The sequence below is a fragment of the Spermophilus citellus genome, assembly GCF_964194105.1.
Source record: "Spermophilus citellus genome assembly, chromosome: 14".
Classification (NCBI taxonomy): Eukaryota; Metazoa; Chordata; class Mammalia; order Rodentia; family Sciuridae; genus Spermophilus; species Spermophilus citellus.
The window spans coordinates 33,756,972-33,781,262 of NC_138194.1; the positions used below are offsets into that span (position 1 = coordinate 33,756,972).

At 36.5% G+C, this 24,291-nt stretch overlaps 1 protein-coding gene across 1 annotated transcript in view; it reads left to right on the plus strand.

The window, feature by feature from the left end:
• The window catches only part of CPA6 (carboxypeptidase A6), a gene marked incomplete at its 3' end in the record, with an annotated part of 301,035 nt that overhangs the window by 242,813 nt on the left and 33,931 nt on the right, over positions 1 to 24,291 (plus strand). Inside the window, exons 7-8 of the mRNA XM_081266455.1 lie at positions 2,498 to 2,608; positions 3,107 to 3,197. Of these exons, the coding sequence (XP_081122581.1) occupies positions 2,498 to 2,608; positions 3,107 to 3,197 (202 nt within the window). The remainder of the gene's footprint in view (positions 1 to 2,497; positions 2,609 to 3,106; positions 3,198 to 24,291) is intronic.

The window sequence follows — 24,291 nt, forward strand, 5'->3', positions numbered from 1 at the left end:
GAAAGATGGGAGTTTGGACTCACCAGTTTGGACAAATGGGCTCCTCTCCTGGATGCAAGACGAGAAGGAGAAAAATTACCGTGACTTTTTCCTACTACCTCTTTCCTTCCTTTCTGCCCCAGCTCCTTTCTCCTCCCTTCTCTCTTTCTTCCTAGAGCGGCATGGGAAGCCAAAGCTGCCAAATAGTGAGGGAACAATGTCATTAACTGTGCAGTTATGCCCCTGCTGTCCCCAGCAGAAAATTTCCTCAGAGTGCAGAAGAATCTCTGCTTATTAGAGGAAAACAGAATTCCAGGATGTGAGCAAGTTACCACACACCAGGTCCTTCTCTTTAGTTTGAGGCATTAGACAGCTAATAGAAATTCAGTAAATAAAAATATTCCTACATGAGGGCTAGGGTTGTAGCTCAGTGGCAGAGCGCTGGCCTCGCAGGTGTGAAGCACTGGGTTCCATCCTCAGCACCACATAAAAATAAATAAATAAAAAGATATTGTGTCCATCTATAACTAAAAAAATATTTTTAAAAAAAAATGTTCATACATGGAAGTTCTGTTGAAGTTAGTTGAACAACAGATTATTATTGAGCCTTTAAAAGAGAACAAGAAAGGGCCAAATTAATATACATCAAATTAGGTCAATATCATGGATATTGAAATCTTATGTAATAAAATTGATATCTAACTCATGTTTTCAGAGTATACCCATATATTTTCATTATTACTTAAAACAGTGATCATTTCTAAAAATTTCTATTATTAGAATTCTCCCTATGAACAAAATTCTTACCACGTATATACAGAATATGGCTTATGATAAGCTCAGAAATTTTACTTACATAGATATAAAAGAAGATTGAATTTTCAAGGATTAAATTGGAAGAGAGAAATGGAGAAGCACTGTCAAAGGGCACAAAGGCAAAGTTTGGGTTATACAGAATGAGTAAGTCCTAGAGGTTTATCTGTGGTACCGCATAGTGCTTACAGTTAACCATGCTGTATTCTCTATTTAAAAGAATGGGAAGTTATACTCCATGTATGTATGTGTCAAAACACCTTCTACTGTCATATTTAACTACAAAGAACAAATAAAAAAATGTTTTAAAAGGGTGTACCTTATATTAAGTGTTCTTACCACACAAAAGTAATAATAAATAAAGAAGGCAGGAGAGATGATGAATATATTTTATGATAGATTGTGGTGATGGTTTCATAAGAGTATACTTATTGTGCTGGGGTTGTAGCTCAGTGGTAGAGCACTTGCCTAGCATATGTGAGGCACTGGGTTCAATTCTCAGCACCACATAAGAAAATAAAGGCATTGTGTCCATCTACAACTAAAAAAAAAAAAACTTTAAAAGAATATACTTATCTCTAAATTCAGCAAGTTGTATACCTTAAATATATACAGGTTTTGTATGCCAATCAGACCTTAATAAAGTGGAAGATTTCTTTTTGTAAATAGCTATTTTGAATTGTGCTGTTAATCTAGTAAAAATTCACAAAATTTAAGTGAAAAGTAAGACTCCTTCTCACACATTGTCCTCCAGTCTGTCTCCCCAAAGGCAACCATAGTTAGAGAATTCCTATGTGTTCTTCCAAGATATTCTACACATAGACAAACATGCATCGAAAAGAACTTTTAAATAAGTCCATTCCAGAGCAGAGAATTTCAAATGTCTCTTTTACCAACTTGATTCAGTACATGCTGTGCTTTTCTGAGTCTACATCTTCAGTGTAGAATCTTCAGACTTGGGATCAGACATCACCAGAACAAGACTTCAAAGAATCCACGGTTAAGATGACAAATTGTGTACTCTCCTTTAAACTTTTCATAGAAAAGTTGGGAGCAGGGAGTGATTTTTGCCAAATTATATATTGTTATATTGTGTGCATGTATGAATATGTAACAACAAATACCATAACTATGCACAACAGTAATACACCAATAAAAATGTGGGAAAAATTAATATGACTAAAAAGAAAGAAAAAAGAAAAGTCAGGAACAAAGAATAGAGTTTCTATGTACCGAGTTCCAAAGCTTGAGTTTGGTACCAATTAGAAATAAACAATCAAGTGACATACAACTAGTAAGTGATATGATACATCATGTAAGTACATCAAATATACACAGCTAATTATTTTGTTCACAATTAAAGGGAATTTGAAATGAACTGATCATAAGAAGGCATATCTATAATTGTTACTTTCTTCATCAGCCTAAAACTTTGGTCAGATCTGTAATATTGCAAGAGGATTCTCGCTTAATCTGTTTTTACCAGCTCTGATAAATTATTATTGATATGAAAGAATTTAATTCAGGTCAAAGTCTCAATAAGGAATGTGTGATGTCAAATAATATAGTTCATGGTAACTTGCTACTTTTTAACCAGTGTATTTGGTATTTCATATGGATAGAAAGGTTTTATCATGTTCCTTTTTTTTCCCTAAACCTGTATTCGGGATCAATTTATAAGAAAAATGTCTCCTTTGTCTTTTAGGCCCTTCTAACATATAGGAGTGATGCAGCCATGAGAAAAATGTTAAAACATCTGTATTTCTATATCATGCCTGTCTTTAATGTTGATGGATACCATTTTAGCTGGACACATGTAAGTCACTTGGCCTATCCGACTGAAAAGAGGACTGAATAAGTCATAGAAAACAATCATAGAACAGGAAGGTGCCTCAGTGGGCAGCCCTAAGTGATTCCAGAGATGCAGAAGGGGTCTTCACTTCCTCCCCAATCAGAGCACCAGCCTTTTGATTTCACTTTTATATCTCACTTCTGTGTAAGATTTCATGTAAATAAAAACTGCTCCTTCCAAATAAATCATGAAAAAAATCATTGGTCTAGTCCAACCCATTCAGTGTTGCCTGTAAAGAAATGAAACCAAGAGCCAGTAGGAGGCAGGAGGTTCATGGTAGAGACTGGAGCATGATCCTGGGTCTCTAGTACTAATCCGGTCCTCTGTCCACTCTCCAGGCTCATCTATTGGTGGAGGAACTCTCCCCTCAGTGATGCAACACCTTCACTGATTGAGCTAGTAAAATGCATGTGAATAATCTCTTAAGTATTTTTCTCTCTGCCTATTTTCTTAATTATGTAGGATCGATTTTGGAGAAAAACAAGGTCAAGAAACTCAAGGTTCCACTGCCGTGGAGTAGATGCCAATCGTAACTGGAAAGTGAAGTGGTGTGGTAAGTCTGGAGCTAACTGGGGTTCAGAACGGAAGGTTCCCACAGGTCTCACTGCAAAACAATGGACCTGTTGAGATGCTCCCGGGAGACTGATGTTTCTATGTATGTGGAAACCTAATACAGAGAAATGTAGGAACATGATAGCTATAATTTGCAAAAGAAAATGGAAGGTTCTTTTTTAATGTGTAAAAATCAGAGGTTTAAATCTGTCAATCCAATCCTGAAAACTGAACATGTAAACACTGATGTAAAAAACAGAATACTGTCATTCACAAAACTAAAAGAGATAGTGTGGTTTGTGTATAAATCTGGTTAAATGTTTTCATCCTTTTATCAGATTATCACTGATCCTGCCTTTGTCTGTGGTGATCAAAGCTGTCATGTCCTTGTCAAGAAATACCGACCTGCCAGTCATATGTTCATTGGCCTCTAACCCCAGAAATGAATTTCTGCTGCACTCCATGTGTCACTGGATGAAGGTTGCTTACCTTTCAATTAGAGGGAGGATGTCATTCTAAGGAAGGAGACCCTTTTATAGAATGAAGAAACAGGCAGATATGGAGAGCTGGGAAGGGGGATGAGAAAATTAATCATAGCTAGTATCATACTTTCAGCAGAAAGGGGAGGAGAAGAGAAAGTATTGTAAAAATGCAGTTGTGAGGAACAGAGTCTGTCATTTGCAGAGTCTGTCATTAGCTCCCTCAAAATACAGACCCTTCTCTAATGAAAACCTCCATTCAGTCCCTTAGAAATGAAGCCTATCACAAATGCCCTCATCTGCTATGTTTTGGGTTCTGCATTAGATGTTTCTATCCCATTCCTACCAGCATGGGACAGAGTAACTGAGCATGAGCTTAGACTCCTTCCCCCCATCCTTAAAGGCAACAGCTCTCTATTGGAACTGGCAAATAAAACATGTCATAACTCCAAGAATATGGCTATAAACTATGACAGATGTGGTTTGGTTCCACCATTACTAGTTCAATGATTTGGGCAATTCTCTTTAATCTATGAAATGATAATAACAACCCCTTATGGGGTTATTCCGGGGGTTAAAAAAATTTATGTATGTGAAATGCCTAATTCACATCCTAGCTCCATACAGCTGTCTAAATATCAGTGACCTTTTTTTTCTGCTCATCCAGAACAAGGTCAATTTGCTTCTGAGCCTTGAGTCAATAGGTAAAACAGCTTCTTTCCTTTGTGATGGGTATTAGAATAATGACCAATCACATAATCTTAAAAATGCTTACATTTATGGGGGAAGAAAAAGAATTGCATAAATACAATATTATATTGTAGATGGCTATTTAGATTAAGAAATTGTTTTCTCTAAACCAGATTAAGATAATAATCATATTCATATGAACTGTTGGTCTGAATGTTTACACGCCCCAAACATACTGGGGTCTGTTGAAACCTAATTCCCAATGTAACAGTTTTAAGAGGTGGAACTTGGGGAGTGATTATATCGTGACTATGAAATCGGGGGCCTCATATAAGAGGTCAAGGGAACTTATGTGCCTCTTCTGCCATGTAAGAACATAGGTAGAAGGCTCCATCTATTAAAAAATAAATAAATAAGTCCTTACCAGATGTCAAATCTTCTGACACCTTAAGCTTATACACCCAGCTCCCAGAACTTTGAGTAATACATTTCTTTTGTTTATAAATTACCTAGTCTGAGGTATTTTGTTATAGCAGCACTAGAATTGACTAAGATACTCTGTAAACTAATTTTTAAAAATTCCCTGTTCGCTGATGGGACTTTTTACATGTTCATAACCACGTGGATATTTCAGTGGTCAGCAAGTGCCTGCATCCATATGTGTGTCATACACATGCCCAGAGTCATCTCGTCCGAATACAACAGATGGGTAACTGAGCTGAGTAACACTAGCAGTCAGCTCTGCCTGTGTAAAGTTACATTCTTGTTTATATCCAGTTACAAGCGAGTGCCTTGCTTCTCTTTGTTCTTCTTCTTTTACCCACCATGTTTCCTTCATATTTATTCCTTCTTTGGTTTCATGGTTTCTACTAGAATTCCTTTGACTCTACCCATTTTTGAATCATTCTGATTTTTCCTGCTATTTGACAAATGTACCGTGGATTATGTCAAACTTCATTTGCAAAATGATCTTGATAGACTTTTATAAGTGATATGCAAATGTAGGCAGCCTGACTAGGACTATCTCTAGGTCCTCTCCAGAGGATTCAGCTGACCCAATAGGCAGAGTGGCCTGCCTCCCTGATACCTTAGATCCATCTTCCTACAGCTATGTCCCTGGTCAACAGGATGGTAAGCCACACAGAGAGAACCACCCCTGGGTCAGGAGGACTGAAGTAAGTGTGAAATCTCCTAAGTGAATCTCCAGATAAACATCCCTGATATGAAAGTCCAAGCCAAATTGAAAACACTCTAGAGAGTCAACATCAAGACGACAACACTACTGTTTCTTTCTCTAAGTCAGCGACTCTCAAACCCAAAGAGCAGAACACAAAACTGCTTCTTTGTATGAAAAACCTGCAGATTCCCATATGGCAGTGGTTACGCTTTAGCGTAACATCTGTGGAGTAAACACACAGTTTAGAGGATGAACACGGAAGCAGGTACACCTTTCCAAAACTTCATACTTCCCCAGGGACCTCTAAGCCATGAAATGAATACCGCTGCTCAAAGTCCAGCAGAGGAACACGAGTCAGAGTACTGGTATTAATAAATACAGAGACTTTATTAATTCATCTGCAGAAGTTAATTGAGCACATTACTCTCTGCTAGACACTGTTCTTTTTTCCTTCTCCTACCTACTCTCTCTAGAGTGTGCTGTGAGTCCTGGTTCCTCTAAATTCGAAGAAATCCTGGAGAAAGACAAAGCTTTAACCCCCGAATAAGCAAGTGTTGCATAAATATAAATCAGCATTTAGAAAAACTTGCAGAATGGATGAAAAGGATTGTAGAACACATTGCCAGTAAGGGATTTGTATCTATAATAAAAAAGAACTCGCACAGGACAACAGGAAAGATACCACCCCATTTTAAAAAAGCATAGGTGGTTTGAGCAGATAGGTGGTTTCCTCAAAAAAAGATAATATCAATAGACATGAGCACACGAAAAGATGCTCAACATCATTAACCATCAAAACCATAAGACACCACTTTACACCCTCTAAGATGACTGTTATGGTTTCACGATGAGGTGTCCCCCCAAATTTTTGTGTTAAGGCAGAATATTCAGAGGTAAAATATCTGAAGTATGAGAGCTACAACCTAATCGGTCCATACTAGTTCCAATGAACTAACTGGGTGGTAACTGCAGATGGGGTGTGGCTGGAAGAGGCGGACACAGGGAATTTGCCCTGGAAGGGTTCATCTGTCCTGCAGCCCCTTCTCCCTCCTCTCTCTGCTTCTTGGCCTTCATAAAGTGAGCAGCATTCTTGTGCTAAGCCCATCCACCATGATGTTCTGCCTCCCCTGGGGCCCAGAGCAACAAACTCAACCAACCATTAGACTAAAACTCTGAAGCCACCAGCCAAAATGAACTTTCCTTCCTCTAATTTGTTCTTGTCGGGTGTCTTGGTCACAGTGACTCAAAGCTGACTAACACAATGGCTATAATTTTTTTAAAAAAAAAGGGGGTAGATGAGAGTGCAAAAGAAATTAAACATTTGTTCTTGCTGATGGGAATGAAAAATGGGACAGTCACTTTGGAAAACAGTTTGGCAATTCCTCAAAAAATTAAGGGGAGAGTACTCATATGAGATCACAATTCCACTCCTAGGTATATACCCAGGAGCAATGAAAATATTTATCCACACATTGACTTGTAAATGAATGTTCATAGCAGCCCTATTAATAGTAGCCCCCCAAAATTGAAATAACCTAAATGTCAACCAATCAATGAATAAATAAGCAAAATGTGATGTATCTATATTGTCAGGGAGGAAATATAATTTTCCTCAATCCTTATGAGTTTACATTTGGAACCAATTCCTATAACAGAAGATAATTAATAAGAAACAAGTTTATTAACACATATTGCACATCACCCTGAAGAAACCTCCATGAAAGTTAATTTTAAACAGTGACTTAGAACTCTGGCTCCTATAGCATCTTCAACAAAGAACAGCAAATCTTAAAGAACTGATGAGATAAAATAAAGCAGTTTTAGGCTTTCAGAAGTAGGAAAGTAAATATATAGGGAACTAAGAGTAGATAAGGTCTAGTTAGTAAGGTTTGTCATAAGGTTTGTCTCATGCTGTTACCATCAGATAAGGGCCCATAGTCATCTCCAGTGATAAATGTCTGTCCTTCCTGGTAGAGAGGGGAGGGGAAATATCTTTACAATTTTATGTCCTGCTTTTAGGCAAACAGGGCAGAAAGATTTTCTGCATCTGCTGCTCAATTCAATAATCCTTCATATTTTAGGGAGGCATATTCTGGCCTCCTACAATATAATGGTATATTATTTATCCACAAAAAAGGAATGCTGCACTGATACGTGCTGCAATATAGATGAACCTTGAAAACATTGTGCTAGTGAAATAAACTAATCACAAAAGACCAAATATTGTATCAAATGTATGAAATGTCCCGAATAGGAAAATCCGTAGAGACAGAGAGTAGAATAGTGATTGCCAAGAGCTGGGGTGAGAAGGGAATGGGACATGTCTGCTAATGAGTAAGGAGTTTCATTTTGGGGTGATGCAAATGTTCTGGAATAAATATAGTGCTAGTGATTGTGACTATATGAAAAAATGTTGAATTGTACACTGTTAAATGGTGAATTTTGTGGTATGTGGAATTATACCTATTATTTAAAAATAAACAAATCTGTTTAAAAATAGTTTTTAATTTCCATTTAGGAGTAAATTAGGCACTTATTTAAATATAATAGCTCTTTGGAACATTTAATTACCTAATATTATAAATTAGATGTAATAGGGAAACAGTCAATTTTTAGCAGATTAATTGTATCTGCTTCTCCTCACTTATGCCCTCTCCTGCTACCACCCTGTTTTGCTTTACAAATATTCTAATAGATCATCTGGGGTAAAGGGGGAAACCATTACAGGCTGGCAGTTGTCAGCCAGTGCCTGTGGAATAACAATAGATGGCCACTGTCCTACTTTCAAAGAGGACAATTCCTCCAGCTGAAGGAAGGGCTTTTGTTTTGAGAGAGTTATACTAGCTGAGAAACTAAGCTGAATTTCTTTGCAAATAAAAGGAATTTCAGAGGCCAAATTTGGGACAAGGAGGGGAGGGAAGTGGTAACATTGCTAGGCTGTCCAGAAAAGGAATAGAGACCGTTATAGTCAGCTTTTTCGCTGCCGTGATTAAAAGACCTGACAAGAACAATTTTAGAAGGTGGGGGGATGTTTATTTGTGGCTCATGATTTCAGAGATCTCAGTCCATAGATGGACGACTTTGTTATTCTAGACTAAACGTGAGGCAGAAAATTATGGTAAAGGGTGAGGTGGAAGAAAGTAGCTCAGGCCATGGCAACAGGAAGCAGAGAGAGAGAGAGAGAGAGAGAGAGAGAGAGAGAGAGAGAGATCTGCTCACCAGGGACAAAATATCAATCCCAAAGGCACTCTCCCAATTACCCACCTCATCCAGCCACACTCTACCTGATTATAGTTACACCCAGTTAATCCCTATCAGTTGATTAACACACTGATTATGTTAAGACTCACATAACCCAGTGATTTCACCTCTGAACTTTCTTGTATTGTTTCACACAAGAGATTTTGGGGGACTCCTCGTATCTAAACCATAACAGGGATGCAAAGATATATAAGGATTTTAATTAAATTTTTCTGTGATATAAATTCTCTATAGTGTATTATATCAGCATCACCTATTCACTTATGCAAAGGATTTGTAGATTAGAATCTGTTCTCTGGAGATATGAGAAAGAGCCAAGTCTGGCCTCAAGGTAAATTCAGGGAGAGAAGTAATTCACATGACATTTTCAGAGGCCTGGAGCCCACAAGAACACGTTGTGTGATAAGAAAGTAAACTTCCATGATTAGAGATTTATAGACAAGATCTGGAAAACTGGGCTGATGTATAAGTGAGATTCTCTATTAATGATGAGTCTAACATATTTTTCCTTAGCTGAACTTTAAATCCAAACAAATACATTAAGCACCTTTTATAATGTAAAGTGCTATACAATGTGTACAAAAGTCCTAAAATATTTAAAGAGTTCACATGCAACTTTCAAGGAATTATTTGGGATAGTGGAGAAATACAAAGGGAAAATCTGTTAACTTAGCCTAGTCCTCACTTTGCAATCAATTTAATGTAAAAATACACACTAATCGCTTAAGATCTTCTGTGAAAGTTATAGAGAAATGTTTAAATTAGAGAATCAGTGAGCTAAATTACTAAGTTATGCTTTTAAAAAAAGACGTTGGGGATACAGAAATGGAGATGTGGAAATTGATTATAAGGGGTTTGCCCATGGTTGTTGACATATGGCTAACATTTATTAAGGATTCATTGAGTGCCTTGGCCTCAGAAAAGTTGATGTGTCAGCATTTACAGTAACAGGAGGGTTGTACTTACTGAGCACATATCAAAATATAGACATTATCCTATTGTAGATGTGATGGTTTCTTTTAACTTGGAAATAAATGGACAGTGCCTCCCTTGGCATGTCTTATGCAAGTCAGCACTGAACTCTGGCTTAAGGAATCACTGGGCTAACATCACTGACACTTTGGAGGATGTGCGAAATGAATTGTTTCATCTCAGAGGAAAGTAGCTAGAAGCCACATATTTCCAGATGCCCAGTGGCATCTGAGCATATGGATATGTAGATTTGCCGTAGCTGAGGTTTGTTCTCCTTTGGAAGGGGATGCAGTGTTTGTTCCCCTAGTATTTCTTGCATACCTACTTTGCACCAGTTCATAAAAATAAAACATGGTGCCTGCCTTAAAAAAAAAAAAAAAAGAGCATGCTCAGTGAGAGCATTTCTCACTGAGAGATATGTTGTGATCCTTATTTAACTGATAAAGAAATTAATAGAGTAGTCAGGATACTTTTTAAAAAATAAAATAGAAGAATAAAGAGAGAGAGAAAAAGGGAGGGAGGTAGAGAGAGAAGGAAGTTGCTCAAGACTGGGACTACCGTGGGAAGTCAGGTCTGGCTGCCTCTAGTGTTCCTATTTTAACCAAAAGTATTCCTATTTTAACCAAAAGCTCATGAGTTAGACTTTTGGTTAAAATAGGAACACTAGGCATGCAAGAAATACTAGGGGAACAAACACTGCATCCCTGGGGATCAACTTGCCATGAATAGTCACTGTTTTTCGACTGTGGTAATGAATTAAATAATATGTGGTTGCAAAAGAATAGTTGGGGTATCAAAAAAATAAGACTTTTATCCAAAAATCATGAAACACAGATAAGAGAAAGACTGGCAATGCGTGGTAAGAGGGAAGGATGATCCCTCCAGGTGCCATTTCTGGTCTGGGGCCATACCATGACAGCGGTTTGAGTTTACAAACATCTGTTGATTTCAGGATTATGGTAATAAATTCTCCAAGAAGACTTTTCTTTCTAGTCAAAGTCTGGCATCTTCCCATGCTGGCAGATTTCATTGAATAGCCAGCCCACACTTTCACTGAAAGTATCACACTTTGAGGATCCTAGTTGTATGGCTAGGACATGTGCGCCCTTCCTGCACACTGAGGCCTCCTCCCCATCTCCTGCTTCCCCATTGAAACCAGTGTGTGAGTCGGGGTCAGTGAGCACCCCAACCATGCTGCAGATTTTTCTCTTCTTTTTGCCCTGTCAGCTTCAGACATTTTCATTCCAGGTCTCTGTTTGTGTTTGTTTTCACAGGAATTTTTTTGAGGCCTTTGCCATGTATTTAAATCGATTTTTTGATCACTTAAATGTGTTTGTAGACGGTGCTTTTATCAAAGTATCTGCCACAATTCTGTCATATGGCCAGAAAATCCATCTATCATTCCAGACATAAATAGAATCAGAATTAATGTCAACCTGACTTCTTGATGTTTTTAGGACCTTCTATCATACCATAATTGTCTATAAAACAATCTTACCTGCACCTAATCATATAAAACCCAACCAATGCCTGCCAACTTTTCTTTCTTCTTTGCTGCCTCCTGCACGTAATGATATTATTACATGAAAAATAATATCACAGCTTCAAAAGAAAAGTTTCACAATAGAAGTGTGTAGCTTTATAATATTTATTACTTTTATTCTAAATGTGGTCTTTAGATCCTGTTGTTTGGGAAGAGCTGATAATGAATGTTGAAACATAGGAAGACGTAATTCTTATTGATGTTTCTGGTTTTGAGGTTTTATGTGTTTTGCTTTCAAGTTTCTCTTGGGGTGAAGTCTACAGTGCGTGCTGTGGATAGGTACTCTCCATCCATCCATTCCAACCTCCTTCTAGTGTACCTTTCCAGATTGCTGAGGGCAAAAGGTAAAGACTAAATTTCTAGGAACCCTTAAGCTAGGGATCTAGATATGACTTAGGTTCTACCACTTTGGTACCCTTGGGTGACTTAGAGTGTGGAGTCACTTCTCTGTGGCTCTATCATCCCCACAGTCCAGCACCACTGTGGAAATACATGGCTTATGTAAGACCACTTCTCCTTGTTGACTCTCCCCTGCAATGTGCTGCTTCCTCATCTTGCAGAGACAGTATAGCCCTCTTGGTAAACTGTGTCTTGACTCTTGAAATCATTCAAGAAGGCTTAAGCTAGAGTTCTTTTTTTCAAATGGCAATGAATGAAATTTAATGTCTTATTTAAAAAAAAAAATACCTCTACTTGAACTAGCCAGAGTGAATTCTGTGCTCTTTCATGAAACTCTGACCAATGAAAATTTTTTATAAACAATTCATTTTCCAGTTCATATCTGTGACTTTAGCCAAGAGTTCTACTCTTCTATAAATTTTGTCTGACATTTAGCTCAATTTTTCTTTTACTTTGTAAATTCGTGATTTCTACTATTTCACCTTTTCCTGTTCCATTGCTATCTGGCATGCTAATTTGTCCTTTTAAAATATTGTACATATTAGAAATACTAATAGGCTTTTCTCTATATATTTTTTTCTTTTTTTTTACATGTATGTGTGTGTGTGTGTGTGTGTGTGTGTGTGTGTGTATCAGAAGCATTACTTGGTTAGAAAATATATTGTTAATTTCTTTCCACTGTCCTGTAACTCATCAACCTTAAACATATTTCTGCAAACTTCATTTTTCCTAGAATAGAAGATCACAGGTTAAACAGAAAATCCTTTATTTATAAGGCTTAAAGAAAATATAAAAAGCTTTCATTTTTTTTCTCTTCCTATTCACATGTATTTTTCAGCTAATACATTACTCAAGGAGCTATTTTATTTTTTGTGAAGGTGCTCTTAAGTTCTTCTTTCCTAATCTTGATACTGATTATACACAAAAATTATTTCATCTCCCTATTTTATATTTTATGCTGCTTATGCATGACATACCCAAATGCCTTTTTAAATGAACTTTTTATAACTATAGATTATAAACAAAGCTTATTAACTGATATATGTGTGTGTGTGTGTGTGTACAAAATGGCATATTGTTGTTTTATTTCTCTGATCATTCATGTGAGTAAACATGTAATAATTTGCATTTGAAGGACAATATCTATTTTATTTATAACATTCACTCCCATATTAAGAGTAAATGTCTTTGCTAAAGTTTTTAATAATGGTGTTATAAAGTTTTAAAATCTTTTACAAATAGCTCAGTTTGAAAGTCACTGAAGAAAGCAGTATATAAATTAATATTTTTGAAAGGAAGCATGGTGAGGTAGCAGAATCGCTCCTTTTGTTCTTGGGATGCTGAGCTACTTGTTTTTCACTTGGAACTGATTTTTAAGTCTAGTAATTTTATTCCCCTTGTTTCAGCAGGTAACCTTCCATGCTGCTCAGACTTTAGGAGGCCTCTTCTCTTGCCTTGAGCGTCTATGAGTAGGGTTTTTAAAAAGCTTTTATCTGCTAATTCTTTTTCCACCATACTGGTTGCTTTTCAACATTATTGCATTTCTGATTTCATCGAAAACAAACTACATCTCTCTGATAATTTTCCTCCAGCTGTATCATTTGCATTTGAGAATTCCTGTTTTTATTTTCATAAATTTCATGCATATTTAACTGCTTTGATTTTTTAGAGTCCTTGTTACTATTTATAACATCTCATAAGCATTACAGCATTATGTTCCTTCTGGGTCACTAATGTCTTTAAATATTTTCCTTGTTATCATTTTTCCAATTTCCTTTTAATTTATATGCTTGTTTTTCATCCAGACTCTTTTCAAAGTAACTTTTCTGTTATTGAAAACATCTCTTGGGCAATTAGACAGACGAAAGAAATTAAAGGCATAAAAATAGGAAAAGAAGAACTTAAATTATCACTATTTGCAGACGACATGATTCTATACCTAGCAGACCCAAAAGGGTCTACAAAGAAACTATTAGAGCTAATAAATGAATTTAGCAAAGTGGCAGGATATAAAATCAACACGCATAAATCAAAGGCATTCCTGTATATCAGCGACAAATCCTCTGAAACGGAAATGAGGAAAAACATTCCATTCACAATATCCTCAAAAAAAATAAAATACTTGGGAATCAACCTAACAAAAGAGGTGAAAGACTTATACAATGAAAACTACAGAACCCTAAAGAGAGAAATAGAAGAAGATCTTAGAAGATGGAAAAATATACCCTGTTCATGGATAGGCAGAACTAACATCAAAATGGCGATATTACCAAAAGTTCTCTATAGGTTTAATGCAATGCCAATCAAAATCCCAACGGCATTTCTTGTAGAAATACAGAAAGCAATCATGAAATTCGTATGGAAAAATAAAAGACCCAGAATAGCAAAAACAATGTTAAGCAGGAAGTGTGAATCAGGTGGTATAGCGATACCAGACTTCAAACTATACTACAGAGCAATAGTAACAAAAACAGCATGGTACTGGTACCAAAACAGGCGGGTGGACCAATGGTACAGAATAGAGGACACAGAAACCAATCCACAAAACTACAACTATCTTATATTTGATAAAGGGGCTAAAAGCATGCAATGGAGGAAGGATAGCATCTTCAACAAATGGTGCTGGGAAAACTGGAAATCCATATGCAACAAAATGAAACTGGATCCCTTTCTCTCGCCATGCACAAAAGTTAACTCAAAATGGATCAAGGAGCTTGATATCAAATCAGAGACACGGCGTCTGATAGAAGAAAAAGTTGGCTACAATCTACATACTGTGGGGTCGGGCTCCAAATTCCTCAATAGGACACCCATAGCACAAGAGTTAATAACTAGAATCAACAAATGGGACTTACTCAAATTAAAAAGTTTTTTCTCAGCAAAAGAAACAATAAGAGAGGTAAATAGGGAGCCTACATCCTGAGAACAAATATTTACTCCTCACACTTCAGATAGAGCCCTAATATCCAGAGTATACAAAGAACTCAAAAAATTAGACAATAAGATAACAAATAACCCAATCAACAAATGGGCCAAGGACCTGAACAGACACTTCTCAGAGGAGGACATACAATCAATCAACAAGTACATGAAAAAATGCTCAACATCTCTAGCAGTCAGAGAAATGCAAATCAAAACCACCCTAAGATACCGTCTCACTCCAGTAAGATTGGCAGCCATTAGGAAGTCCAACAACAACAAGTGCTGGTGAGGATGTGGGGAAAAGGGTACACTTGTTCATTGTTGGTGGGACTGCAAATTGGTACAGCCAATTTGGAAAGCAGTATGGAGATTTCTTGGAAAGCTGGGAATGGAACCACCATTTGACCCAGCTATTCCTCTTCTTGGTCTATTCCCTAAAGACCTAAAAAGAGCATGCTACAGGGACACTGCTACATCGATGTTCAAAGCAGCACAATTCACAATAGCAAGACTGTGGAACCAACCTAGATGCCCTTCAATAGATGAATGGATAAAAAATGTGGCATTTATACACAATGGAGTATTACTCTGCATTAAAAAATGACAAAATCATAGATTTTGGAGGGAAATGGATGGCATTAGAGCAGATTATGCTAAGTGAAGCCAGCCAATCCCTAAAAAACAAATGCCAAATGTCTTCTTTGATATAAGGAGACTAACTAAGAACAGAGCAGGGATGAAGAGCATGAGAAGAAGATTAACATTAAACAGGGATGAGAGGTGGGAGGGAAAGCGAGAGAGAAGGGAAATTGCATGGAAATGGAAGGAGACCCTCAGGGTTATACAAAATTACATACAAGAGGAAGTGAGGGGAAAGGGAAAAAGAATACAAGGGGGAGAAATGAATTACATTAGAGGGGGTAGAGAGAGAAGAGGGAAGGGGAGGGGAGGGGAGGGGAGGGGGGATAGTAGAGGATAGGAAAGGCAGCAGAATACAACAGACATGAGTATGTCAATATGTAAATCAGTGGAAGTGTAACTGATGTGACTCTGCAATCTGTATACGGGGTAAAAATGGGAGTTCATAACCTACTTGAATCAAAGTGTGAAATATGATATGTCAAGAACTATGTAATGTTTTGAACAACCAACAATAAAAAAATTAAAAAATTAAAAAAAAAACATCTCTTGGGCTGGGGTTGTGGCTCAGTAGTAGAGTACTCACCTAGCACGTGACAGGCCCTGGGTTCGATCCTCAGCACCCCATAAAAATAAATAAATAAAATAAAGGTATTGTGTCCAACTACAACTAAAAAATAAATATTAAAAAAATTAAAAGAAAAACATGTCTTTTGGGGACTAGGGATATAGCTCAGTTGGTAGAGTGATGGCTTTGCATGCACAAGGCCCTGGGTTCAATCCCCAGAACCACTGAAACAAGAGGAATAAAATTACTAGATAGAGGAAAATGAGGGCATTTTTTCCTACCAATTTTTATAACTTTTGAACAAAAGTTCTGTATGTTGAATAATGACAAGAGACACTTGGGCAAACACCTTGCCTTCTTGCTGTCTTCCAGATCAGCAGTTCTCAGACTGCACAAAGCCCTTGTGAACCACAGAACTCTAGTGGAACAGAGGTCAGAAGGTGTCCCCAAAAATAAATGATGCTCATGATAGAAGTATTTTTAAGATGTCAGGGGAAAAAAAAGATATGCTTTTACAATGTTAGAAAAAATAACACATACATTGTATACATTTGTCACCTCAGAGATTACCAGATACATTGACTACATTCATTCATTCATTTATCCAACTATTATTTATTGAGGTGGTGATTGGGGAATCAGAAATGAACAAAACAAAGAAAGTCAGGCTGTGATTCATGGTTTGAAGACAATCATAACACTAAGAATGTGAGAGATGAGCAAGAGGTATGGAGAAAGAGCAGTGCAGATAGGAACAGTGTCAAGTCCCTGATCTGGGAAGATCATTGTTATCTTTAAGGCAGAGGAAGTCAGGCCAATTGGCTGGAGCTGAAGGGAATGAGTACAAGATGAAGCCAGAAAAGTAGCAAGATGATGTAGGTCTTGCATCCTAGGGGAACTTTAGATTTTGCTCTGCATGGGATGGGAAACCACTGGAGAGTTTTGAAATGCAAAACAACAAGACGTAACTTACATTTCTAGCTACTGCATATCAAATTTTAAGGATAGATATTTGGAATCAAATTATTTTCCCATTTGAAAGCATTGTTTTCACAATATAATAAAACTAACCCAAGAATATTATTATCCACATCTTTAGATAAACATGGTATATAACAGAATGAATACTAAATGTAAATAAATCTTTATTACATAAAATACTATGAGTTTTTCTTTTTGAAATAAAGTTAAGCAGCCACGTGGGGGAAAGAAACATTTGCAAAAACACAGCAGAGAAAATGTTGTTATCACTTTGCAAAAGCACTTTAAAATCAAACATTACATAATTTTGAAAAGTCTATTTAAATGTAAAGAAAAACTCCAAGATTCTAGGAAGTTTTAAAGCATACATTTAAGAAAATAAACATGATAAAACAATCTCTTCTAAAAAAAAAGTGTTTTTTATAAAACTAACATTTCATCTGTTTTAACTATTTCCCAGAATGTTAATTGTGATCACCTAAGCAGCATATGAGTTTTGGGGCATTATAAAGAATTTTGGTGAGACGTCAAAAACACTATCCATTCCTCCATTCATTGAAAATTTTTTAAAAAGGACTGGATGTCATACTCTGAACTGAGACAAGTCCCACAGATTCCCTGTTCTCCCAGGATTTAAGATCATTGGGGTTAGAGTAGGTGAAAACAAAAATAGGAACAGAGAAAGAGGGGAGGAGAGGGGCAAGTGCAGAGAGGAAGGGGGAAGAAAATGAGTAAAATCTTACAGATACTGTGTTATAAGGGTTCTTCAGAGAAACAGAACCAAGGGGATATATATGTAGAGAAAGAAAGGGATATTAGTTTTAAGGAATTGTCTCACACAATTATGGAGGCTGGCAAGTCCAAAATCTGCAAAGTGGGCCCTTGCCTAAGTTGGAGGAGGGCAGTCTTTTTGTTCTAGTCAGACCTCAATTTACTGGAAAAGGCCCACCCACATTATGGAGGCCAACATGCCTTATTCAAAGTCTACTGATTTAAATGTTGATCTCATCTCACTCAAAAACACCTCACAGAAACATTCAGAAGAACATTTAACCATAGCTTAGACATGGATTAATTCACACATAGAATTAACTATTAAGATATATTATGGTAGAATACATGAATAAATGCATGCACATATGTACACGTCTGATAAAGTCAGAAAAGTCTTCATAGGTGACAAAATAGCAGTTTAGTTCATCAAATGGACTTAACTGGGGAAGGAGGTAAATAAAAGAAAGGATGAAGAGTCAAGAGGGAATCCCAAGTGGGAGAATCATGTAAGTCCTTGAGGAAAATATATAGCATGTAGCACGATGCAAGGTGGTGAGGACAGCATGAGGCCTTATATGGTTGAGCTGAAGGACAAGAGGAAGTCTGGTGAGAGGTGAGGCGCCCCTAGGTACAGTACATGCTGAACATGCTGAACTCCTGTACCATGTCGAGTTCTGTAGATTTTATTCCAGGGTCATGCTATTCCTGCTGACATTATAAATAAGATGAGGTTATGTCACTGAGAAAATCACAAAAATTCATAGCATACCTTCAGGGCATATCAGTTTCACTTAAAGATTTTTTTAATTTTAAATTTATTTGTGTATTCTAACTTGTTATACATGACAGCAGAATACATTTCTTATTGAAAGATTTTGAACAGAGATTTTTTTTGCATGAAAACAAGCCCAAATATATAACTGAGTCAACTGTATAATTCGCATTAAATTTTTAAGGTAAACCAAAGGTTTCAAGGAAGTTCTAAACATAGAGTCTGTACTGACTTTGTCTATTGTGGTTATTTTGGTCGTAAGGTTTGACAAGCACTGGATAATTAATTGAAAGCCTATGTTTTCTGTTCTTTTACCTGAAATAACTTATAAAGATAAAAGGCTTATTTTGGCTCATGGCTGAGGTTCCAGTCCACGGTCAGTTGGCCACATTGGTTTTAGTCCTGTGGTGAGGACGTACATCATGGCAGGATGCACAGTGGAGAACAGCCACTCACTTTACAACCTGGAAGCAAAAGAGAGAGGAAGAAACTGGAATCCCACAATCCTCTTCAAGGTCATCCCCATAATGACCCAAAGACCTCCCACTAGGTCCCATTCCTCAAAGAATCTACCAGCTCCCAGTAGTGCAATGGGCTGCAAGGCCTTTGTACCATGGGATTTTAGGGGACCCTTATCCAAAAAATGGCAGAGCCTTTAAAAACTCTTCAGCAGGAAGAAAATGGTTGATCTCTGTGTGTCACCTGAGCAGGAATATCAGTCGAAGACTGGTCAGGAAACCACAACAGGACCATAATCCAGGAGACAGTAATGTAGATGGAGAGAAAAGTGTACATGTAGAGTGTGGAAACTCACCAAGACACCAGTGAAATGGAAAAGACAACGTTCACAAGGAAAAGAGAGGTGTCCACAATGACCCCATTTCTGTTGGAATGATTGGTGGATAGAGGTATCACCTGTAGAGTTTTGGCATCTAGTAGGAAGTGAGGATTCAGTGAAAAACATGAGTCCAGTTTTGAGCAGTGGGTGTGAGGTGCTTGTGGTAATTGAAGGAAGGGTATATAATAGGTAACCAGACACAGACCTACAGGATGGAAAAGGGTCTGCACTGAACCTTGAGACTTGCACACAAAGAGTAGTAGAAGTTTTTCAGGGGGGCCGATTGCCCACTAATAACAGTGAGAAGAGCAGAGTCAAAGCAGAACCTTAAGTCTGTCCATCCCCATCAGTTTAAGCATTCTGTTTTAAAATGTGTTATAAGAAAACAGGAAAAGGTGCTGGCCACAATGTTCTTTGTAATAATAAAAGAGTAAAAACAAAAAAATGTTGAACAGATTGGTGGTTAAATAAATAAATATATTTTCAGTTGGTGAAATTTTAGGAAGCCACAATATAGATAAGAAGTTCATATAAAAACAGCTAAAAGTTTATGATATGAATTTGAGTCTGATACTGGCCATATAATTTATGTAATTGTTTTTCATTGTAATTACAATTCTATAAATTATGTATAAGTCCATATGACAAAATGTGTATGCATGGTATACAAATACATAGAAAAGGAACTAGAAAAAAAGCTATAGAAAAATTCTAGAATTGGTAGTCTATTATTGTTTTATCTTCTAAATGCTTTCAATACTTTATTTTACAATTCCACTTTAAAGAACAAATTTTTCTCTAATAATGTATATTCTGCATTTATTTTTCTCATACAAACTGTAAGTGGTTAGCTAAGTGACAAATTAAGATCCATGATTTTAAAAGATGCATATATTAAAATGAACCTGAGATAATAACCATTTAAATGTAAGATCTTCTTGCCACTGTGGGGCTTTAAGTTAGGCCATCTGACTATACCACTCTGAAAACTTAGCAAAACTCAACAGAGCCACAGGAATCATTCTACAAATATTTATTGAGCACCTGATATAGGCAGGCACTCTTCCTGAGGGCTGCTTTGGAACATTTCATCAGACCATATTCAGATCAAGGAAAGTTTCTTATTTTCTTCTTCAACAATGTTTTTATCCACCTACATGCAAATTATACAAAAGAAAAAAAAACACCTTTTCTGACAACCTAACATGAACCTATGGATATTATGATAATTTTATTATATGCCACAATTCTGTGCTAAATGAGAATATAATTTTAAGGATATAGGGAAACGGGCAATATAATACTGTTGAGAATGCTAATGGGTACAACTTTTATGGAAGTGATTTTGGCAATGTCTGTCAAAATGACCTGTACTTTTGACTGGATAAGGAATTCTTATGGGAATTTATCCTATTGCTGTAGTCACATATGTGGGAAATTCCATATGTACAAAGATTCATTGTAGCACTCTTGATCGTAAAATAAATTAGAAGCATTCCCAAATGCCCATCAACAAAGAACTCATTAAGTAAATTAAGCTCCAATTATACAGTAAAATAGTACATAGCCAGGATGAAACAACTGTTTTGTGTTCTGATATTGGCAAAACTCCAGAATTACACACACACACACACACACACACACACACACACACACACACAATTGAACCAAGATAGGTAAAATGAATATATAGAGTACTGTTTTTTGTGTGGAAAGATTTTTTCATTGATGGACATAGTAAAACTGGCTTTTTCTTATAACTAGACTATTTCTGAAATAATAATTTTTAAAAGCAGTGAAAGTAATTGCTTCTCAGGAGAAGTGGATACCTAGACAAATGAAGAGAACAATTTGCATAGTATAACCAAGTACCTTCATTGGCCATTCAAAAAATTTAAATAATAAAATAAGTCAATGCTCTTTTCTGAAACAAAAAGTAAAATTTTAACTATAGCTAGCCTCCAGAATGCACTATTACTGTTCAAAACACTTATGCTCTTTTCATATTAGCTTTTGCTATTCAGCTTAATTAGTTTACATTAGTCAAACAAAAAGATTCACCTCATTGGCCATTAAAGAAACTATGCTCCCTCCACCACCATTCTTCATGGCCCCCACTTACCACCCTACCAAATTGGGAAGGGCTATATCTAATACACAAAATGCACCCCTTTCCCACTATTTCTGTAGCTCCCCCATTATCTCTCCTGGTAGTTTTCTAGAGGTATTGACTATGAAACAGACAAAAAGAAAGCTAAAGGTTTTGCAATGATTTAAAACATTTTATCAAAATATGATACTTTATTATATATAAATAGTATATTTTAGCAAAAATGTTTTAATTAATATGACATTATATTTCATTAGAATGCAGTTTCTGGCATGTTGTTCTAGTCTGCCTAATTCTGAAAAAAAGATTACAGAATGGCCTTTTAGTAAGATCCACAATAAAAAAAATTAATATAAAAAATAGTCCTAATTTACTTCATTTACCACCCCTAGATGTGGGAAGGTATAAAGACAAAATAGCAATATCATTAGAAACTATTGATTTCCTTCCCTTTTTTTATTCATTCATATTCTCAGGTATCTCTACCTTTATTGGCACATATTTTATGGGTATATATACCAGTAATGCTAAAAAACAACATCATTGTTGAGGCTCTTGTGCAATCTCTTACCTTTTATTATACCTTAAATTATAATAACTGACCTTAAAATAAAAAATGCAAATGGAATTTGGATGTGATGAACTAAGAGGGACCTTGCTGTGGGGCGGATTGATTCATTCAATAAACATTTATTGAGCCCCTGCTATGAACAAAGCACAGCGCCAGGAAAATAAGAATAATATTCAGCTCTTGTTCTTAGGAACTAGCCATCCAGCGAGGAGGACTAGCATGTAATCAGCCTGCTGTGGATTGAAACTGAATGAAAGCTACAAAGTAGAAGCACAGGTCTCACAGAAGACCAGGGAAAGAGAAACGCTGAATGGAGTGAGAGGGGGGAAAGCTACAGACAAGGAGATTTTTATTTCTGATGTTTTATTTTGTTAGAGTAATTTTGGATTCACAGTAAAATTAAAATCACTCAGATTTCTCAAATACACCCCCTAACACACACATCTTCCCCATTGCTTCAAACACCCCACCAGAGGGGTACATTTGTTTCATTAGAGGAACCCACACGGATGCATCATCACCTGAAGTCTATCATTTACATTAGCATTCTTAGTGTTGTACATGCTATGGATTTTGATATTATACATTTATAAATGTATAATAGCGTGTATTCCCCATTATAAAATCAATCATTTTCACTGCCCTAAAATACTCTATGCTCTACCTGTTCATCCCTCCCTTTCCCAATCCCTAACAACCATTGATCTATACATGGTCTCCATAGTTTTGCTTTTTCAAAAAGTCATAGACAGTCATCTCTCTGTATCCACAAGGAATTGGTTACAAGGAACCCAACAGATACCAAAATCCATAGATTTTCAAGTCCCTTTTATAAAATGGCATATAACCTACATAGTCTTCCCAAATAGTTTACATGATTTCTAGGTTACTTACAATACCTCAAAAAATATAAATGCTATATAAATAATTGTTATAATGTCTAGGGGATAATGACAAGAAGAAAAGTCTGTACATCTTCAATATTGGCACAATTTTTAAAAATATTTTTGATTCACACTTGGTTCAATTCTTAGATACATATCCCACAGATAAGAAGGGCCAACCATAGTTGGAATCATATGATACGTAGACTTTTCAGATTGGCTTCTTTGTCTCAATGTATGCACTTAAGAGTCCTCCATGTCTTTTTGTTGTTTAATAGCTCATTCCTTTTTAGTGTTGAATAATATTCCATTGTATGGATATGCCACAGTTTACTTACTCATTCATCTACTGAAGGACTTCTTGGTTGCTTCCAGGTTGGGCACCTATGAATAAAGCTGCTATGAACAACCATGTACAAGTTTTGTGTAAACATAAGTTTTAAATTCCTTTAGATAAAATTCCAAGTAGCATGGGATTGCCAGATTGTATTCTAAGCATATGTTTAATTTTTTTAAAAACTGCCATGTTGTCTTCCGAAGTGGGTATACCATTTTGTCTTCACAATAGCAATGATGACAGTTCCTACTGCTCCACATCATTGCCAGTGTTTGATGTAGTCTGTGTTCTGGATCTTGGTCACTCTACTCAGTATGCAGTGGTATCTCATTAATGTTTTGATTGAATTTCCCTGATGACATATGGAACGGAGCATCTTATCATGTGCTTATTTGTGTATTTATATATTCTTTGGTGTTTATTGAGATCTTTAGTCCATTCAGAAGTTTTAAATTTTAACAGAGTCCAGCTTACCGAATATTTCTTTTATGAATCATGCTTTTGGTGTTGTATCTAAAAAAGTCATTGTCAGCATCATCAGGTTTTCTCCCATTATTTCTAGGAGTTTTATAGTTTGCTGCTTACATTTTAGCCTATGATCATTATTTTGTATTGATTTTTTTGTGAAGAACATAAAAGTCTGTGTCTAGATTCAGTTTTCTTTTTTGCATGTGAATGTCCAATTATTCCAGCACCATTTTTTAGAAAGACTATCTTTGCTCCATTGTATTGCCTGATAAGTAGCTTTTGAGCTGAATCTTCCAGGCATGGAAGGATTTTGATAAGCTTCAAAAGAGGAGATAGACTGTCTGAGCTGAAGGAAGAATAGGAACAAAGGTAATGAAGTTGGAGAGGGAATGAGAGCAGGGATAGGCAGGTGATGGGAAGGAATGTGACTACTTGTGGGGAATGCATCAGAGAACACAGTCTAGAAAGGTTCAGTAAGTAAGGGCTTGTGTACCATGATGAAGCATCTTCACTGGTATTGTTACCATAACAAACCAATGAGAGCCTCTGGGGGCCTGAAGGGAATAACATGTCTATTTTTGTTTTAGAAAAGCACTGTGATAGCAATATGAAGAATAGACTAAGCCTGTGGTGGCACAAAAATCAGTTAAGAGGCTATGTTGTTATTCAGGTGAGAAGTGATAAAGTGCTACAACTAAGATGGAGGTAGA